The 20,433-nt window shown below is 53.2% G+C and overlaps 1 protein-coding gene and 1 long non-coding RNA gene across 9 annotated transcripts in view; one reads left to right on the top strand and one right to left on the bottom strand.

The window, feature by feature from the left end:
• MFSD4A (major facilitator superfamily domain containing 4A) overlaps positions 1-20,430 on the bottom strand; it is a 33,581-nt gene extending 13,151 nt beyond the window's left edge. For 3 of the 5 annotated variants that reach the window (XR_013418205.1, XR_013418206.1, XM_001093314.5), the window contains exons 1-6: positions 20,145-20,430; positions 9,458-9,656; positions 8,493-8,753; positions 5,362-5,530; positions 4,513-4,628; positions 3,290-3,463 (exon numbers count right to left, since the gene is read on the bottom strand). Coding sequence is in view for 3 of the 5 variants with exons in the window: in XM_001093314.5 (XP_001093314.2) it covers positions 3,290-3,463; positions 4,513-4,628; positions 5,362-5,530; positions 8,493-8,753; positions 9,458-9,656; positions 20,145-20,374 (1,149 nt within the window). In the remaining 2 variants the exon portion in view is untranslated. Of the gene's footprint in view, positions 1-3,289; positions 3,464-4,512; positions 4,629-5,361; positions 5,561-8,468; positions 8,754-9,457; positions 9,657-20,144 lie in introns of all 5 variants that reach the window. The other 2 variants (XM_078004489.1, XM_078004501.1) reach the window with 2 other exon arrangements.
• LOC144341348 (uncharacterized) overlaps positions 20,176-20,433 on the top strand; it is a 44,111-nt gene continuing 43,853 nt past the window's right edge. For all 4 annotated transcript variants that reach the window (XR_013418227.1, XR_013418226.1, XR_013418224.1 and 1 more), the window contains exon 1: positions 20,176-20,315. This is a non-coding gene — a long non-coding RNA (uncharacterized LOC144341348). The remainder of the gene's footprint in view (positions 20,316-20,433) is intronic.

Below are 20,433 nucleotides of genomic sequence, written 5' to 3'. Positions count from 1 at the left end.
ATAAATGTATCTGTGAGATGCAAAAAAAATAAAAAGAAAATGCAATACAGACCTTTTTAAAACCTTCTATTGGCTTCCTGCCCACTTAGAATAAAATTCAAAGCCCGGCTTACAAAACTCTGAGGATGTAGCCCCTGTCTACTTCCCATCCTCATCTCTTTCTGCTCCCCATCCCCCACCCTGCCTACCATGCTTCCCCGAAGTTAGCCTCCTACCCGCTAACCCAGGCCTTTGAACATGGGCCTTTGAACCTCAGCCAGGCCTGCTCACCTCCTGCCTTCAGGGGCTGGCACCTTCTTGATATTCAGTGTTCAACTTAGGAGCCTGGGACAGATGCCGGGGTTTGGAAGCCACCACTCCTGCTCCTCTTCCTCCACCTGGCTATCCCATGTACAAACTACATGCATTTCCAGCCAAGCCTCAAAGACTGTCACCCTGAAAATCCCCAGATTTGGGGACATTTTAAAGACACCCAAGTCTTATTTTAGCCTTGGTGATAGAAGACTAAATACAACCAGGGCGAACTATCAGCTCCACCAACTCTCTTCCCACGCGGTGTGGCCCCTGCCTCAGCCAGTGACTCAGTCTGGCACTGAGCCTGCATCCCCACTGCCTACACCCCCTCACCCTCCATCTGTGCCAGGGCACACTGCCCTCCTCTGGCCGGCCATAAGTTCTCTGAAAGTAAGAACCTTGTCTTCCAGAACTTGGCGGCCTGCAGTTTGCAGCAAGGCTTTGCACACAGCACAAACATACTAAGTCAGGAAGTAGCTGTTGAGCTCCAGGAGAACGCTAAGAACAGGTGGCCATTAATTTAACCTAGAGAGGAATACTCAGAAATAGTCACAGTGAATATGACACAGGCACTTCGCATCTACACGGGAGAGGCTTGCTCAGGGCCACTCAGCTGCAGTTCCCAAACAGGGTGCCCACAAAAGCACCTGGAAAGCTTCCAAAACAACCCAGAGGCCCAGGCTCCTCTCCACACCTCCTAAATTAGAATCTCTGGGGTACAGGGTCCATGATCCTATTTTCTCTCTCTTTTTTTTTTTTTTTTTTTTTTTGAGATGAAGTCTCGCTCTGTCACCAGGCTGGAGTGCAGTAGTGCCATCTCGGCTCACTGCAACCTCCACCTGCTGGGTTCGAGCGATTCTCCTACCTCAGCCTCCTGAGTAGCTGGGACTACAGGCACACGCCACCACACCCGGCTAATTTTTGTATTTTTAGTAGAGATGGGGTATCACTATGTTGGTCAGGCTGGTCTTGAACTCCTGACCTCGTGATCCGCCCGCCTCGGCCTCCCAGAGTTCTGGGATTATAGGTGTGAGCCACTGCACCTGGCCTTTTCATGATCCTATTTTCAAAAAGCAGCTCCAGTGAATCTAATGTATTTGGGAGTCACTTGTTCTAGGACAGTGTTTTCCTAAGCTTGCTGGATGATGTAATTCCCATGGGGCATTTGTTTAATACATAGATTGCTATGCCTCCTCCTGGACATTCGGATTTAGTCAGTCTGGGTTGGGCCCAGGAACCTGATTTTCCTTTTTAAAACCCAGCACCCCAGGTGAGTATCTATGGGCAATGCCTAACACATGTGGATGCTTCAGACCTTTATTTTCCCAAACTCAGATTTCCACCCACTCTCCTCTGTCTTAGCAATTGGCCTTGTGTCTGACCCAGACAAGGAAGCCAGGGCTGGTCACCATGTCTGTGCCCTTCTTCTTCTGGAACCTTTCCCCTTTGACATCATTTTGCCCCCGCTCCATGGACAGGGGCCTTCCTCCTTGCTGAGCTTAGCGCTTCCTCCACTCCCACTCTCCATCCCACCTCCCCTCTCTCAGGGCCTTCCTCATTCAGTTACTCTCCCACAATGGTATTTTCACAGACCCCTCTTCCTAATAGGTGTCCTCCCTGTATCCTCTACTATAAACAGGCCCATGTCACCCCGAGTCCTGCAGAACACAACTCCCTTCAACTCAAAAATATTGACAAAGAGAAATGCAAATTCCTCCACTGCTCATCTCCCTCTCACCCTCAACCTCCTGAGTTTGGGTTTACCCACCCACCTCCCATCTACATTGAACTGAAATTTCTCTCTTGAGGGTCAACTGGCACAAGGTCAAATCCAAAGGCCTTTCTCAGGGATCATGATCTTTGTCTCTGAAACTGCAACATTATGTCCAAACCCCTTATCTGCTAGAAATTCAACAAAGGAAATGCTTTCTTTCCTGGGCTTAGTACCCTCATTGGGCTACTTGGAAAGGTAGTGAGTTGCAGTTACTAGAGGTGTTTAAGCAGACAGCGGACCCTTTGGAAGGGATGTTATAGAGGTGGCTCAGCCTGATGGGAGGTTGGACTAGACGATTTGGCAGGAGTCTGAAATGTGGACCCCTGTGTCATGGATGGTGATGTGTATGGACACCAAGGCAAGAGTCTTAACCCACTGCTCAGGCCCAGACCTCCTGCCTCCCAGGCAGATCGGTTCCTTGAAGGCCATCCTCCATGCCCTTCTGCCTACTTAAGAATCACCTAGGGCTGGGTAGAGTGGCTTACTCCTGTAATCCCAGCACTTTGGGAGGCCAAGGCGGGTGGATCATTGGAGAGGTCAGGAGTTCAAGACCAGTCTGGCCAACATGGTGAAACCCCATCACCACTAAAAATACAAAAATTAGCCAGGCATGGTGGTAGGCTCCTGTAATCCCAGCTACTTGGGAGGCTGAGGCAGGAGAATCACTTGAACCTGGGAGACAGAGGTTGCAGTGAGCTGAGATTACACCACTGAGCTCTAGTCTGGGTGACAGAGTGAGACCCTATCTCAAAAAAAAAAAAAAAAAAAATCCCCTAGGAGAGCTACAGAATGCAAATCCCCAGGCCCCAGCCCAAGGTGGTGACTCCAAAGGCTGCAGGATCCCTGGCCTCCATAGCTTTCCACTGACTGGAGGTCTCTAAGCAGCTGGGCACCAAGGTAAACCCAGGAGGACCAGGGCCAGCACTGGCTTTCCTCATCCTCGTGGCCGGTTGTCGGCTGGGAGGGGCTCCACACACTGCAGCCAGCACCTCCTACAGACCTTTCCTTTTATGTTTTAATGGTATAAGATCACAGGCCTAGAGAGGGGAAGAGACTTTTCGTGGTCACACAGGTAGGCTCCACCTCCCAGGCTCCCACCCCTTCCTCGTCATCCTCTCTCTCCTGTCTTCCCTCTACTCCTGAGTTCCCATCCTGCTGGCAGAGTGCAGGCCTCGGGTAGGGCCAGGAGGGGAAGTGAGAGGAGGCTATTCAGCTGCTTACCACGTTGATGAAAACCATGGTGGCTGGCTTCATTCTTGAGGAGATGGGAATGGAGAGGAGCCGGCCCAGTGTGATGAAGCCCCAGAAGAGGCTGGGGAGGTAGCCGGCCACCTTGTGTCCCACAGACAGGGGCTTCTCCACAGCATAGCTGTACACGAAGGCAGAATAGGCACCCTGTGGAGAGACCGGGTGCCGCTGAGCACACCTGCAGCCCAGCCAGACGACGACCCTCACAAAGGGAGCCCAGGCTGGGCACGTGTGGTGAGGGCAGAGGGAGGACTGCCTGTTCCCGCTCCCAGAGGCTCAGCCAGTGCTGGGCTTTAAGCTAAGGCCACAGAGCACACTTTGCCAAAGTTGAGGACAGAACCCGGGGTGCCTTAGCTTACAGACTGCACCGCGGAGACCTAGGGGTTCCAGAGAGGTGGCTCTGGATCTCCATGGGAGTGCCTGCAGGGCCTGGGCAGACAGGCACTGCTCCCCACTTCAACCAGAGTAGAACACCAATTTAAAAAAAAAAAAAAAAAGGTGTGTGCAAGCATCTGGTTTTACAGATGAGAAAGTAGACAGAAGTGACTTGCCCAAGGTCACACCAAGTGCTAGACGCCAACCAGTACTGGCACGAATACTTTCCATCAGGTCATCTAAGTTCTTAGGGCTTTTTTCTCTGGAGAGGCCATCATATGGCAATCAGTTGGTCAGCCATTTACGACTGCCCTAATATAATCCTAAGAAGTTTCTGGAAAAAGGTGCTGACTAACGTAACAGAGGTCACTAGTGGAATGAACAGCTGAGCCTAAATTCCACCTGAAGCTTGTTTACAACAATGGCTCAAGACACCCAGGTTTGTAATGTATTCCAGGAAGCAAAGTGCCCTAGCGTTTATATAGCATGACCTCTAATTGGGGAATAGGGCACCACCCTTTTAAAAAATGCAGGTAGCCTGTCCTTGACAACAAACCAGTTAGGCCCCTACCTATAGCACTAACAAAAATAAAACAAAAATAAAAAACAATTGGCCAAGACAGAAGCCTATAGTACCAACGCGCTGTGACTGATTCTGGAGACAGTCTCCCTAGGGCTTTAGATTAAATTTTTGAATCAACTGTACTCCAGGAGAGGTCTCCAGGAAACCTTCATGCTCCTCTCTTTCTCTTGCCTTTCCCAGACTGGAGTCTTGGGGTGAAGGGTCCCCCAATAGGGGGCGCCCTCTGAGGCAGGCTCACCGTCAACCCATCCGTCATGAACAGGACCAGGGCGGCCGTGATGTGGATGGCAAAGAAGGAATAAGGGGCTCCTCTGAGGTTCTTCCTTTGGCAGCAGCTGAACAGGTCCTCATGCCCTGCAGGAGGCACAGGAAAAACAGGGGTGAGTCTCAGCTTCTGCTCCCTCCCTCTGCACGTCCCAGGGCCATGGCTGGCAGTCAGAAGAGCCCTACAGGATGGGGCCCACTTACTACCTCCACTTTCACCACCTTTCTGTTAGGGACAACCCCTGTCCATCTCCCAGTCTGGGTGGAAGCAAGGCTCAGAGAGGTCAGGTGACTTGCCCAACATAACAAAAGGCAAAGCTGAGCAGAATGGAGGGTGGAGCCAGAAGTTTGCCTTCCTCATTCTCTTGGCCAGGTTGCACCATAAAAAAAAAAAAAAAAAAAAAAAAAAAGACTATCACCTGTGGCCAGGCATGGTGGCTCACACCTGTAATCCCAGCACTTTGGGAGGCTGAGGCAGATGGATCACCTGAGGTCAGGAGTTTGAGACCAGCCTGGCCAACGAGGTGAAACTCCGTCTCTACTTTAAAAATACAAAAATTAGCCAGGTGTGGTGATGTGCGACCGTAATCCCTGCTATTTGGGAGGCTGAGGCAGGAGAATCGCTTGAACCTGGGAGGCGGAGGTTGCAGTGAGCCAAGATCACACCACTATACTCCAGCCTGGGTGACGAGAGTGAAACTCTGTCTCAAAAAAAAAAAAAAAAAAAATCACCTGTGATCTAGATTCCTTCTCTCTGGGAGAGGGGTTACCAAGGAAGCCTCAACATGAGGCTGTGAGGATGCAAATTCATCTTAGCCCCTACCTGGGTGTGACTGAAACTTTGGGGGCAGTGAGGAGGCATCTTCCTTCTCAGGAGGCTGTGTCTCCAAGGCAAGCTCATCAGCAGACAGAAGCAGGGGCCTCCTCTGGGGGCAGCAGGTCAGCAGCCGCTCCTTGGACAGCAGCATCAGCACAGCCATGGGCACTGGAAGCTGGGGAGCAGGCAGAGGGTCAGGAGAAGGCTCCCCCTTCCCACGCCTGACCTCTGCACACACTGCATGTGCATAGTCCTGGGACAAGACAGCTCTTTTCCAAGGGTGCCCAGCTAAGAGCTGAGCCATCCCTACCTAAGAAGCCAGGTGCCTTGACCAAGGTAGGAGTGGGGAAGCTTGGTGTAATTCCTGCCTGATCAACATACTCACTGCCCTGAAAAGACAGGTATTTGTCACATGCAAAGCTTAGACTCAAACTCTCTGCCGGCCCAGGAGAGGTGCTGGGGGTGAGCCTGCCGGAGCATCACACCTCACTCTCCTTCATGCTGGTGGGTCACATGATGCTTTACAAAGCAGCTTTGCTTTTGGGCATCACATCTCCACAAAATATGCTGGGGGATGTTATCACTTCGTCATAACCTGTTAGAACTGGAAGAGATCCGAGGGATAAACTAGAGACTGAGAGACTGCCCTGGTCACACAGTGGACTCAGGGCAAAGCCAGAACAGAGCCTGGCATCCTGATTCTTCCAGCGCTGTCTCCACCTGAGGAGCCGCCTTGGTGATGTGTATCCTAGCAGGGCACAGAGGCTCTCCTCAGGGGCTTGAAAACAAAAACGTGGTCTCCTTTTGATTGAAAAATGCATGTTTACGAGCAGCCCATACACATAAGCCCAATGTTCGTCTGCTGCTATTTGTGCTAAATCAGAACTCCTTCAGAGCAGTGGGAAATGGCTCCTGCTTCTGAAGTTGCCTGGGGAAGCCTCCACCACCTCCCTCAGAGGCCCCTGCCTGTGTCTCACCACCCTGGCTGCCAGGAAGTACCACTTCAAGTCTAACTACTGTCCTTCCTGCTGCAGCTTCAGCCCAGTTCCTTTTGCTTAGGAAAGAGAAGAAGCCCAGGGAGCTGCGGATGTGTCCTAGAGGCTGGTGAGAACGCCCAGCTACTGGGGTCTGCACGGCCCATGGGAGAGGCCGGCAGGGTAGAGATGGAAGACCGGCAGACTGCCAGCCCTTGTCTGGTGCTGTTCTCGGGGAGCCCTTCCCTGCCCCTGGAGGCAGGCTGGCTCTCACCAGTATTTCCCAAAGTCACCTAACAGGAGTGAAAGACAAAAACCACCCCTGTGTTGGCACCTCCCTATGGTGACCTTGGGAGCCTTTCTGCACACTCAGAAAGACGTCAAGGTCAGATGTGGCCCCTGGCAGTCAGGCCTGAGTGGGGAGAGAACAGCCCCTGCTGAGCCCTAATGGGGGAGACACAGCCCTCCCTCCAGTGTGAGGGGGAAACAGGAAACCCACCCACAGAGGCCTGCAGTGGCGGAGTGCCTGAGTGAAGGCCAAGGGGAAACAGCTGTACAAGAGGCGTGATCACTCAGGTGGGGCTTTCCAGGGAGGTGGGTGCTGGGAAGGGCTTCACAGAGGATTGGCTGGCATTGCTGGCAGGAACACGCCTGATGTTATAAGAATTCCATTCAGGGAAGGCAGCCCCACCTTAAGTCAGAGAAGGACAGGTGGGGTGTGCATGTGTGTGTGTGTGTGTGCACACCCTCATGAGTATATGCACAGCCCCATCTTCCTCTGTGCTGGACTGTTTATTTTCAGACACAAACCAACAGAAAAAGTCCGGAAATCCTGCAGCAAACAAAGTCCCTCCAGTCTGCACCTCGTGGGGCAAGAGAGAACAAACCTCGGGCTTAAGCCGGACCTTCCGGCTTCCTGGTCTGGGAGTCCCAGCCTAGAGGTTCTACTGACACTGCTCCTTCCCTTCGCAGGTCCCTCCTGGAAGGACTGGATGGGCATGGGATGGAAAGGGAAGGAGCAGAGGGAGAGGGTGCATTTATGAGAGCCCCTAGAGGAGATTCCGACCAGGGAAAGGAAGGAAAAGGACTGGTGATGAGGGGGCAGCCAGTAGATGGTCTATGCTGAGGGTCAGGGCTTCCAGCCGGGCTCAGCCCCCTACCAGTCCCTTGTCAAGGCTTTGAGTTGGTGATGGCATGACACCCCCCGCCGCCCTGCTGCTCATTGGAATGGTGGTCTCAAAGGCTCCCTTCAGTGCTATGTGTGTGGCATATTCTGAGGCTCAGCAGCAGCTGGGCCACTGCTCTAGTGCCTGAGTCCAGCCTACCTGCCCCAGGAGAGCTGAGAAGTCCACCTACTGCAAAGAGAGGCTCTAAGCCACCATGACAAGCAGCACGGTGCCTCCACCCCACAGCCAGGACAGTGGCCACTGGAGTCTTCCCACCCCCAGCCCCGGAGCCAGGGCTTCTCTGGTGTTCCCGACAGTCCTCCCCAAGCCAGGCGGATGTGGGTAGAGGGTCTCCCCACCTGACACTCTGGCTCCAGTATGGGTTAACATGAGAGATCCCAACTTGGGTTTGCAGAGCACCAGAGGAGGTTTCCAGCCAGAGGCCTGAGTCAGTGCTCACTTGGCAGGGGTGTACAAAGCGGGCCTCGGTATCTGACGCAGTCATGGAGTGAAGTGGTCTCTCACTGTTCCCACCACAGGCTGCCTTGGCAGGCAGGGCCCTTCAGAGGCCATCTTGTCTGTCCCCTAGCCTCCACAGGAGCCCCTGACAGCAGGGTACAAGAGAATCCCACCGTCGATGAAAGGCCCCAGAGAAAAACCTGCCACTTCCTGCCAGGGTCTGTCCAGGGCCCACTTTATCTGGCCTTGGAGAAAAAAACTAGTTTCCCACAGAGCCTCCGATAATTCGACAGTTGACCCTGATTTTCACTGCACTCAGCCTGCTCATTGTTTTACCTTCGTCGAGAACTGCAATCACAGGTGGAGTAGTGTGGGGGATCCCGGGGAGGATTAGTCCTCCCATCCTCCTGCCTCTGGGATGCACACCTCAGCCCCAGCACACTCTCAGCATCTGAAGAATCTGCACTGGGTGTGGGGTGGACTGGGATGTGTGGACTGTCCACTAGCTCCCTACCCGGCCCGCCCCAGGGACACTCACATTGATGAGGGCCATGATCCAGAAGGCATAGGACACTCGGGTCCCTGCCCCATCCTTTGGAGTCAGCCCCGGGAACGTCTGGTTGGACCAAGGCTTGGCCTCTACGTGGTGCTGGGCCAGCACCCTGGAGACATGGAACAGGTGGCCTCGGGAGGTGGTGTTGGCTGTGCTATTGGCAGGCAAGCAGTTGGCCTCAGACAGGAAAGGGTCAGCAATAAGGGGGCTCAGCAGAGCGCCAAAGCCCACGAAGAAATGGAGCACCTGGGGACAGAGGAGAGGTGGCGGGTGGGGACGTGGCTCAGTCTTCAGGCCAGGGAAGCAGTGGCCTGGCCTCCAGCCCAGAGTACCCACACTGAGCCTCCTCCCCCAATTCCACCCTCTGCCCCATCTGGGGGCTACTGCCCAGCCCTGGAGTAGGGAGCCATGGGGGTAGGAAGCAGGAAAGGTGAGGAGAGGTGAGGAGTGACACTCCTTTCTCAACCACGCTGCCGGCCTGGGATGACTCGGGTGACAGTGCCCAGTTCCCTCCCCATCTCTATCAATCCCCAGCTGGGACTGATCCCCATGGTAGCATCCACCAGCTAACACCCTAAAGGGAAGGGGGCACAAAAAGGGAAAGGCTGGCTGAATCCCAGGCACAAAAAGGGAAGGACTGGCTGAATCCTGGGGGGAGAAGGAAGAAGAAAGGAGAGAGAGGGAAGGAGGGGAAGGAGAGGGGAGGCAAGCCCTGAGTCATACCCTCTTTCCAGTTCACAAAGAATTTTCTTTCCTGAGCGCTGAGGCTCCTGGGACACCCTGCAGTGAGGGCAGGGATCACTGCTCTGCTTTAGAGATGGGAGTCCAGAACTTACTAACCCTGCTGGTAAATGGCTCCCTGGGGGAGCAGGCTGAGAGAGACTGAGGGGGCCTAGGGAGCTCCCACACCTTCCCCAGCTCCCAGTCCTGTGCCTGCTGGCAGGGCTCACCTGGAGGAAGACAGCTGAGTCCTTCTGGTACATCCTCACCAGCTGCATGTTGGCCACGGTGTCGATGCAGCCCATGGCCAAGCCCGCCAGCGCCATAACTGAGGCCAGCACCTTCACATCGCGGCAGAAGGGAATGACGACAAACACCAGGGAGATGGCCAGAGAGGAGGTGAACAGGGCCCATAGGGACTGGGCCAGGCTGCAGAAGGGAAGGGTGATGTCAGGGGAGGGGGCTGGAAGCATCCCCTCCCGCTTCTCCTCCATTCACTGGGTGGTCTGGGCAGCCAAGACATTTCTCCCCCTCTGGCAGAAAAGGAAGAGAGCTGAGGAAGAAGCTGCTCACTTATTAGCTGTGGGCAAGTTGTCAACATCTGCTCAGATAACAATCTACCTCACAAGGTGGCTGCAGGACAATTCACAAAGCCTAGCCACTATTATTCTATTGACAAACAATTGTATGTTATTTCCTTAAATCCTAAATGGTTTACTTAAAAGCAATTAAATGCAAAAATATTTCCCACCCTTTTCAGGGAACCTGCTTTGAGCATCCAAGAGAGCTGTGCCACAGGCATGCAACCGCAGGTGGGACCCGATGGAACCTGAGCCCAGAAGTCCCTGAGCTGGGCATTTCCTCCTGTGCAGGCATTGGCACTGGCTGCCCTGTGCCTTCCACACACAGGAATGGTGAGGCAGCCACTACTTCACAGGCACCCGGCCTGAGCCACCCGCACCAGCGCCCACAGCCCAGGTATTCAGGTGATTTTGTGACCCCTGTAGCAGGCAGAGGTCTCAGGCTCCGTACCTGGCAAATGTGCAGAAGTGGGGAAAGGAGGCGCTGCGGCCATCCCCACTGAGAGGTGACTGTGTTGATCTTCCCCTTCTTCAGATAATAGAAATGCCCACAGGAGGCAGGGGGAGGGCCTGCTACCCTACCAGTGAATGAATGAATGAGTGAATGAATGGATGAAGTGTCTCAGGCTCTGTCAAGGTCTTTTTAGGACACTCTGCGCAATAACCAGACTCTCAGAGAAAGGATTAAGCCTTGTATTTTCTGAAACCAGTCTGAAAGTCTAATGTCAGAGAGGAGAGATTGGGCAGCAGGAAGGTTCTGGAGGTTGTAGAGGAACTTTCTCAGATTATGAAAAGTGAGAGAGCCCCTGCATCAGCCTCCACTGTGGCTGCTGGACCTGGAAAGGTGGGAGCTGAGAGACGGAGGGGGAAAGGCCTCTCGGAGTTTCACACTGAAAAAAAAAAGGGGAGGGCCTCAGGCTGTCTTTCCAGAGCTTCTACCCCGACCCCCTTGGCTCTTGGCCTTGGTCCTCAGCCACCTCATCTTGCCCCATCTTTGATTAAATCCTCTATCAGAACGGCTCTGCTGATAGCAGCAGTTCGTTATTTTCTCTTTTCTTGTTTCCAGGCTGATCTGCTGGGGAGATTACCGATCATGACAGTCATGACCCCAGTGTGTTCCCAACTCAGAACTCATGGGGGAGGGGAAGGGGACCAACCTCAAGGCCAGCTGTTAGAAGGAGATGGAGGGAGAGTGCGTCATGGGGAGACAATGCTAACACACACCATGGGGCTGATGAAACAGCAGGCTGCTCATCATAGTTCTCTCTCTTTCCCCTCCCTTTCCCTGGACAAGACAGACTAGGCAGCCTCCTGGGTGGCCTGACTTCAGGGATAGCAAGAGGGTCACCTGTCTGCACTCTCAGAGGTCCCCCCACTGACGCCAGTACCAGGACACGACATTTTTACCACCTCACTTTGCGGTAAGCAGGGATGCCACAAGGCAAGTGCAAAAACTCCCTTGAAGAACTAGCCCATTATCATTATTGCCTTTCAGTCCTGCAGGGAAGTGGTGAAATCATGCATCCTGCAGCAAAGTCCTGAGGGGAACGGGATCTGGGATCAGTAAACTGACATGGGCAGGGGCTGCGCAGAGGTATGGGAAAGGAAACCAGGATAACATCGAGTGCTACTGTGGTCTGCTGACAACTGCTAACGTTTGTCATTTGGTGCATATGACAAGGCTGTGAGGCAGGCTTTGTCGTTGTGCCTATTTGACCCGTGAGTAAACTTGGGCTGAGAAAGGCTAAGATAGCAGCAGACAGAGCCTGAACTCTAACCAAGGTCTTCTGGCTTGATAGTCCCTATGCTATGCTGCTTTTCCAAGGAGGAGTGTGTGTGTGCACATGTGGGTGCATGTGTATGGGTATGTGACCGAGTTACTCACTAATGGCTCCACTCAGAAGGTGCAAATACAGGAGGGGAGGGGAGGGAGCCACAGACCCAGCCAGGCTGGAGAGGGGAGCGCCAGCCGAGAATAGGAGGCCAGATTCTGCAGAGCGTTGAATGGCAGGGCTAGGAAGCACTGGAGAGCAGCTGCAGTCTCTAGAACATGCGCCTCTAACACCCCTCTGCGGGGGTTAGCAGAGCTCCACATGCTCTCGAGCATCACTGCTGGCTCCACCACCAGCTTCCCCAGGCATCTGCCTCCGCCTGTTCATTGTGGAAGCCATGCCTGGCCCTAAGTTCGGCCCTGCAGATGCTCAACCCAGGTTCCTGGACATGGCTAGTGACTGGCGCAGTGCCTGGGGAATGCTTGTTTTGCCACCCCACACAGGATGGCCTGGTAGAAGGGACTAGGCACTGCTGGGAGGCTGATGTGCGAGTTTTGCTAGTTTATCTGATAGGGGTGACAGAGATAGAGGCAGAGAAAGAATCATGTAGGGATGGGTTGCCAGGAAGGTGCCAGGTGCACAGTGGGGGATCAGGAAAAGGGGAAGGGGTCAGGAAGGACTGGAACGGGTCAGGAAGCCCTGTCCAGGTCTCATCTCTGTCCTGTTCGCTGCTCTTTGTCTCCTCTCACCTGTCATTCTTGAGAAGGACACTAGGTGCCCACTGGGGACATGGTCTGTCCCAGGCTCAGCCATAGGCAGGAGGGAGGAATAAAGGGAGAAAAGACGGAAAAGGGAGGCTGGAGAGAACCACGCCTGGGAAATCCCCTCCCTGCATCTCCCTGGGCTGTGATTTTAGCTTGATAGGCCCAGAGGTTAGGGCGATGGAGACCTGTTCCCAATAAATGGGGACATCTGTACCACAGGAAATCTTGTCTGTAGATCCCAGGCTGCCCACCCTCCCTAAATGCTTCCACAGGGCTGTGCCTGGGCATTCCAAACATCAGCCTGAACAAATTTCTTTAGAATGATATGCTGTTGCCAAGGAAAAGGAAGTTCCAGACACATCCCAGAGCCAGACTGAAATACATTTATTGCCTGTTTTAAATGGCTTGGTCAATAGCCCCTTCTAGGAATGTGGATCATTAAAAATTAGGGAATAACCATGTCAAAACAGTTTTGGCATCCAGGATGGAGTGGGATCTGGAATGAGAATACTGGGTTCTAGGCCCACCTCGGCCACTTCCCGGTCGTGTGGCTTGGGCAAGCCACTTACGCTTAGCCCCTCTGAGCCTCGCTTTCCTCTGCTGTAAAATGGGGATAACAAGCTCTGCATGAGGTTGAGGCTGCCAGGAGGAGTCCATGTGATGTGACATTTCATCCTCCTTTGCTCACTCTCTGGGATTTTCCCCTGGCCACCTGCCACCCCTCCCAGGTGCTCACTGCCTCCCTGCTGGCCCTGACTTCCCCAAAGAGCAATGTTGGGCCCAGAGAACTGCACTGAGCTGACAGGGTACAGAGACCAGTGCCAGCTCCCAGATTCCACCCTCCCAGGCCTGCCCCTATTCCTGCTGCAATGCCCTTTGGGGTGACCCTGGGAGGCTGGCCCAGGAACTGTTGGAGAGAGGTACCCCTGCTCCTGCCCCTTGTCCCCTGTCCCACTAACTCCCCACCCTGGGCAGCATCCCAGCTAAGGTGGCAGCAATGACATGAGTTCTGTCCCTCATTTTACAGATCAGAAAACTGAGGCCCAGATAGGGGAAAAGAGAGCAGTAGAACTAAGCCAGGATCCAAAGTCTGGGCTCCCAACCCAGGCAAAGCCAGCAGAGTGGAAGAGTAGCAGAGTGGCATTGATCTTCCCTCCCCTGGTCCTGGGCTCACAGGTTAATTCAGTCCAATTAGAGAAACAGCCTCACTTTCCCCAAGGCCCAGAGAGACCCAAGAAATAGCCTGGACAGTCTGGAAAACCTACTTCAGGAAGTCTCAGAAATGACCAAGTTACTTATTAATGGCTCCACACAGAAGGTCTAAGTGGGAGAGGGAAGAGGAGTGGAGCCAGATCTCCCCCAGGTGAGCTGTGGCTCTGCTGGAGTCGCCTGCCCAGCCCCTCTTGCTGGGTGACCTTGAGCTGCTGCTACCCCCTTCAGCCCCATGCTCTGCCTTTCCCACAGGGGACACATGATCACTTTGACCTGGCTCTGCCTTGGGCACCTGTTCTTGCCCTCCTGGTTCTGTGAAAAGAGGAGGGAATGGTTGGCTCCCAAACAGGGGAAGGTCCTGAGAAGTAAGATGCCAAGCAGCCCACTCCTGCCTGCCACCCCAGGGGTGGGGAAGAATGCTGCTGAGGCCCATCCCCCATGCCACCTTGGGTAGGGCCTGATGGCATTGACATTCTCTTCACATTTTTGTCCCAGGTGATCCCTCTGCCCAGCAGGGACGCTCAGGATATCTTCCTCCTGCCTCTCCCCTCCTAGCCTGGATAATCTCCTTCCTCAAAGGACCAGGGGAGAGGTGCAGAGAGCAGAACTGTGGAAGAGTCACAGATGGAAGTGTCCCTAGCCCCTATCCACGCCCGAAGGGGCAGCAGCCCAGAAGGAGATGGTTTGGGGACCTAGGACAAGAAACCAGGTGACAAGGGTCCCCCTGGGAGCTAGGGCAGGCGGGTGACTCTATCTCAGGCCAGGCTGATGGGGAAGGGGCCGCTGAGACTGAGGGTAAGGCCAGGGGTAAAAAGGCCCCCCTCTAACTTGGTCACCCCAGCCTTCACACTGATACCCCAGTTGTTCAGGACCCCATGTTAAAGCTGGAGAGATCCAAAGGGAGGGGCAGACAAACTGGTCTATGGGGAGATTCCAAGGTACGGCAGGACCACCCTGTTAGACTCTGAGGTTGGGAGCTGTAACTTGTGCATGACGGCATCCCTTGGGGCCCGCCTTGGTGCTGGGCACACAGGGCGTGCTCCTTAGATGTTGGCTGAGCTTGAACTTGCAGTCTGTTCAGTTGGAACACCTCTCCTTCAATTTCTTTGCATGCCTGGCTCTCTCCTGTCATGCAAGAGCCAGTTTTAATATCACCTCCCCAGAAACGGCTTCCTTGAGCACCTAGCTAAGTAGCCCCCAAAATGTGCCACTCTCCATGCTACCCTGCTTGATTGCCTCCATTTCACAATGTAAAATTCTCCAGAGTGTGGGCTCCATGAGTGCAGTGACTTTTACCTTGTCTGTTGTATTCACCCTTAAAACAAGTGAATACAACAGACCCTCCGGCTCAAGAGGTATTTGTTGAATGAGTGAATTAATGGGTGGGATAAGTTTTGAGATTTTTATTTTGGTTTTTGAGATAGGATCTCGCTCTGTTGCTCAGGTAGGAGTGCAGTGGTACAGTCACAGCTCACTGCAGCCTCAACCTCCAGGCTCAAGTGACCCTCCCACTCCCGCCTCCTTAGTAGCTGGGACTACAGGTGTGCACCACCATGCCCAGCTAATTTTAAAAATTTTTTAGAGACAAGGTATCACTTTGTTGCCCAGGCTGGTCTTGAACTCCTGCCCTCAAGTGATCCTCCTACCTTGGCCTCCCAAAGTGCTGGAATTACAGGTGTGAGCCACCGAACCTAGCTCTGAGGTTTTTTTAACTTAAAAAAATTGACATATAAATTATATACTATAAAATTCACATATTTAAGCATACAATTTAATGGTTTTTAGAATATTTGGAGTTGTAAAACCATCACTACAATCTACCTTTAGAGCATTTCTATCACCCCAAAAAGAGATCTTATATCCAGGCTGGGCGCAGTGGCTCACACCTGTAATCCCAGCACTTTGGGAGGCCAAGGGAGGTGGACTGCTTGAGGTCAGGAGTTCGAGACCAGCCTGGCCAACATGGTGAAACCTGTCTCCACTAAAAATACAAAAATTAGCCGGGTGTGGCAGCACATGCCTGTAATCTCAGCTTCTAGGGAGGCCTGAGGCATGGGAATTGCTTGAAGAAGAACCCGGGAGGCGGAGTTTGCAGTGTACCGAGATCGCGCCACTTCACTTCAGCTTGGGCAACAGAATAAGACTATGTCTCAAAAAATAAAAAGAAAAAAGAAATCTTATATTCATTAGTAGTCACTCTCCATTCATCTCCACACCCTACCCTTAGCCCCAGGCAACTACTAACTTAGTTTCTGTATCTGTAGATTTCCTTATTCTGAACTTTTATATAAATAAAATCATATAATATGTGATCTCTTGTGTCGGTCTTCTTTCACTTAGCATAATGTTTTCCAGATCATCTGTGGTATAGCATGTGTCAGTACCTCATCCCTTTTTATGGCTGAATGATATTCCATTGCATGGATATACCACTTTTTTTTTTATTTTTTTGAGACATAGTTTCACTGTTGTCACCCAAGCTGGAGTGTAATGGCACAATCTCAGCTCACTGCAACCTCTGCCTCCTGGGTTCCAGCGATACTCCTGCCACAACCTCCCGAGTAGCTGGGATTACAGGCATGCACCACCATGCCTAGTTAACTTTTGTGTGTGTGGGTTTTTTTTGTTTTTTTTTTTTAGTAGAGACAGGGTTTCACCATGTTGGCCAGGCTGGTCTTAAACTCCTAACCTCAGGTGATCTACCCGCCTCAGCCTTCCAAAGTGCTGGGATCACAGGAGTGAGCCAACGCGTCCGGCCAATACACCACATTTTTGTTTTGTTTTCTTTTGACACTGAAGTCTCACTATGCTGCCCAGGTTGGCTTTGAACTCCTGGACTCAAGCGAGCATCCCACCTCAGCCTCTCAGGTAGCTGGAACAACAAGGCATCCACCACCACACCTGGCTGAATAGACCACGTTTTTGTTTGTCCATCCATCCGCTGATGGACATTTGGTTTGTTTCTACTTTTTGACTGGGATGAATAATGCTGCCATGAACATTCACGTACACGTTTAGTGTGTGGACATACATTTTCAGTTCTTTGGGGATCATACTTGGGAGTTGGGACCATATGACAGTCCCATGTTGAGACTGATTTTTAAAACAAGGACAATGTCTGGTGCTGGACACTCAGTAGGCTTTTGGCACAGGTTTGTTGCATGCTGATTGGTAGACGAGGTGCTGGAGGGAGAGGCAGAGGCTTTCTGGATAGGAGACCAACCAGGGCCCAGCTCAGGGGGAGAAGCTGGTTTGTCCTGTGTTCCAGGGACTGGAGGGGGCCAGCGTGTCTGGGGGTGGCCTGTACAACTGGTGTATGGAAGACAGGGTTTGATGCAATGGCCAGGAGCGAGTCATAGCTAAGTCTGGGGCAGGGTAGGGTTGCATATTAGAAGGAATTTGAGGGAGAAAAAAAGAGAGAAAAAGAGAAAGAGAACAGGGCAAAGAGAGGAAGAACTTAACAGAGGAAGAACTCTGACAAACCCTCTGTGAAGAGAGCATAGGCTGGGGAGAGGCCAAGGTGAGGCTGTGAGAAGCCTGGGGAAGCTCTGAAAGTTGTTTACCTACGCTGATGCCTCCGAGATAAAGGGGTCTCCCAACTGCCTAGGGTGGTTAGACAGGTCCCCAAGAAACCAGGAAAAATCCCAATCTTTAATCTAAATACCCCTTCCCCTTTCCTGCCTGACAAAGCACATACCTACACACCCTTGCCAAACAGGTGGCTTTTAGTTTTTCTCTGAAAGAGTAAGCAAGTTGGTGCTGCCCTGAGCTCAAGTCTTCCCCTGCACCCACTCCAATAACCAAGGCTCTCCACCTTCCACATGTAGTCCTCCCAAAGTACATCCCTATGGAGGCATCCACAAGCCCCAATCAGCCTGCGCCCTCAGTCTGGGCCCAGCAGTAGGCAGGACCTGAGTAGGAACCCACGAGAAAGACACTGCCCCCAACTCTCCTCTCCCATGTGTCATCCTAAACTTTCCCCCACTCCCCCGCAACAGCTGGCTCTCACAGATTTGTTAAAGCAATCCCCCACTCACAAGTATAAACCAAGCGAGAGCGCTAGCTGCTAATCACTTAAGCTGCAAAGCACTTGCTTGCAGGGATATTGCATTTTAACTGAGACATGGTCCCACAGAATCCAGCTTTAAAGCTTTGTTGCAGGGCTGGTGGAGCTTCTGTCGGCGGGGATGGGAGACTGTGATGAGAGCTGCCCAGAGTCAGCGAGGTGGAGGGAGACTGTCGCCTACACTCAAGGCCACCCCTGGACATCCCTCTGTTTCCACTGTATATCTGCTCTTCTCTTAACCAAAGGCAAGAGTTCTTCACGGCATTTTGTCTTGGGGGTGGGAGGACTGAGGTTCAGAATTTAAACCTCAACCACTGATAGGATCTACCCCACCCCCCAAAGATCTCAGCAGGAAGCCCCAGAGGGTCACCATTACATTCCTAGAAGTTGTCAGAGCTCAGGAACACCCAGCCCAAGAGCATCCTCAGGGCTACTCATCCCAAACCTGTGCCTGATCCGCAGAGTTTACACTGATTACTCACAAAACAAGAGGCATTGCCTAAGTATCTGTTTTACAGACAACGCCTGCGTTCAAATTCTGGCTAGGCCTCTTCTTAACAACCATGCGCTGTGGGCCAAGTTTCTTAACCTCTCTGTGCCTCCACTTCCTTATGCATAAAATGGAGATAACAGTACTACTTTGCAAGGTGGTTGTGAAGATTAAATGGGCTGATACATGTGAAGTACTATGAATAGTGCCTGGCACACAGTAAGTGCAGAATAAAGTTAGTTATCATTGTTACCATGATTTTTTTTCTCTTCTGTGAGCCAGTTCCTGCTGCAGGGTTCTCTCTGCTGCCTGTTCAGAGCCCCCTGTTGGGTAAGCAGTGCTGAGGGAGACACAAAGCTACCCCCGGAGAGATGGCCCAGCTGGGTGGGTGTGCATCTCTGCTGGTTTCACAAACCCTGCCCTGCCAACGTGTCATTTCAAATTATCCTCATTCCCCTTGGTGTTCTTTGCACTACATATGTTCTTTAAAAGTTCTAGGTAAAGGAGCTTTTGTAAGTCAAAGTACTTAAAACCAAAAAACCTCTGCTAGCCATGGATCCTTTACCTTAGTTTCTAATTAAACCTCTAGGCAGAATGAATCTTGAGCTTTTTCTTAAGATTTTCTGAATCTTCTGTATATTCCAATCCTGTACCACACCCACAAAACACTGGTGTACACAAGGAGACTTGCTTTTTAAGAGGAGAATAATTTGGTTTACAAGAGGATTTGGGGAAAATGGGGATAATCACTTCCAAAATTGGTCATGTTTTTAAGGCTTAAAGTGGGGTCCATCTGTACTGACACCTGTGCTCCCTCCACCAGCTCTGGAAGCGAGGTGGATGGATGGAAACACCTGCCCTCACGAACACCTCTAGGCGTGAGCCAAAGGGCATGACCACAGCCCATTACAGCCCCTCCAGAGGTTTCTCTGGGATAGCCCAACTGCGGTTTTGTCTCCAGGCCGGCTGCTTGCTCGACTGAGTCCATGGGATCTGGGAAACCACTCAGCCAGGAGCTGGGGACTGGGGAAATCACGCAACAGCCTCTGGTTTGCAAGTCATCTATTCCCTATTCTATTATGGGTCTCTGTTTTCCATGCTGCACTGGGAGAGTGAATCTTGCTGTCTTTCCACAAGGGCCCCCGGAGGTGGCCCTGTTCAATTTAAGTCGAGAGAATAAGGCTCTGCAATGGTATCAAAGGGGGATTTCTGGGGGTGGTGCCAGGGAGAGTCCAGAGCCCTGTCCTGGGGCAGAGGCCAAGCAGGAGTAGCATGAGGTTGGGGGGGAGTGGAGGGGAACCTTGGCACCAGGCTGGAGTGTCACCTTACCAAGCTATGGGTAAAGTGCCCTGCCCCTCCCAACCTGGCCTCAACGGTGAGGTTCTGTGTGTCTCGGAGGCCAACGCAGGAACCATGTTCTGGCTGCCTCAGGAGGAGGGCTACACAGGACCCACCAACTCCGTGGCTACCCAGGGGAAGGGACAGCCTGTGTTAGCTGATGTGGAGCTGCCTACAGTGGAGCCCGGCCCTGGGAATCAGTCAAGCCGCAGGCCACCTCCAGCACCCTGCACCGCCACAGAGCTGGCCCTCCCAGGGTCCTTCCACCTCACTGCCAATCCCGCCCCCGGCAGCCGGGGCTACTGATAAACGCCAGAGGAGCTGTGTAAGAGGGGCACCCTCCCCACCTCTGCAAACTCTATCACTCCTCTCCCCATGGGGCGGTGGGTGGGGGAAGCAGGTGGGAACTGGTTTTATCCTCTCACAGGGATAAGTGATGACAAATAAATAAGCCAGAAGTCACCTTCAGTCTCTGGAGAGAGTTTTCCAGGGAGAGCTGCGGGGGAGGGAGGAAGGGAGGCAGCTCTTCGGTCAAGGCGGAGCTGGGAGGGGTGGTCGCAGCCGGGAGGCGGGGGCGACGGGCAGCCCCACGGGGCTGGGGCAGAGGCCGGGTCGCTGGGCAGGAGGGAAGGGTCGGCCCGGCGAGGGTGGGTGCCGGGGGCCGCGGGGCGGGGGCGCAGGGTGCGGCACTCACGTCCTCTTGAAGACGCCCCCGAGGGCGCTGCCCAGCAGGAGGCAGAGCTGCTGCGAGAAGAAGACCCAGGAGATCTGGGGCAGCGAGCTGTGCGTCTGGCAGCGCAGGTCCAGCAGCGTGGGCCCCAGGAAGGCGATGCACAGGCCGAAGCTGAAGAAGACGCTCCAGTAGGTGAGCGTGGGCTGCAGGTTGCGGCGGAGCAGCCCCGACACGCGGCCGTCGCAGCCCATGGCGCCGGCTGGCGGGCTCGCGGCTCTGGTCCCGGCGAGCCCGGTGCCCGAGTGCCGCC

The sequence above is a fragment of the Macaca mulatta genome, chromosome 1 (genome assembly GCF_049350105.2).
Source record: "Macaca mulatta isolate MMU2019108-1 chromosome 1, T2T-MMU8v2.0, whole genome shotgun sequence".
NCBI lineage: Eukaryota > Metazoa > Chordata > Mammalia > Primates > Cercopithecidae > Macaca > Macaca mulatta.
Note: the sequence above shows the minus strand (reverse complement) of the source record. Positions and strands in the feature narration are given on the sequence as shown.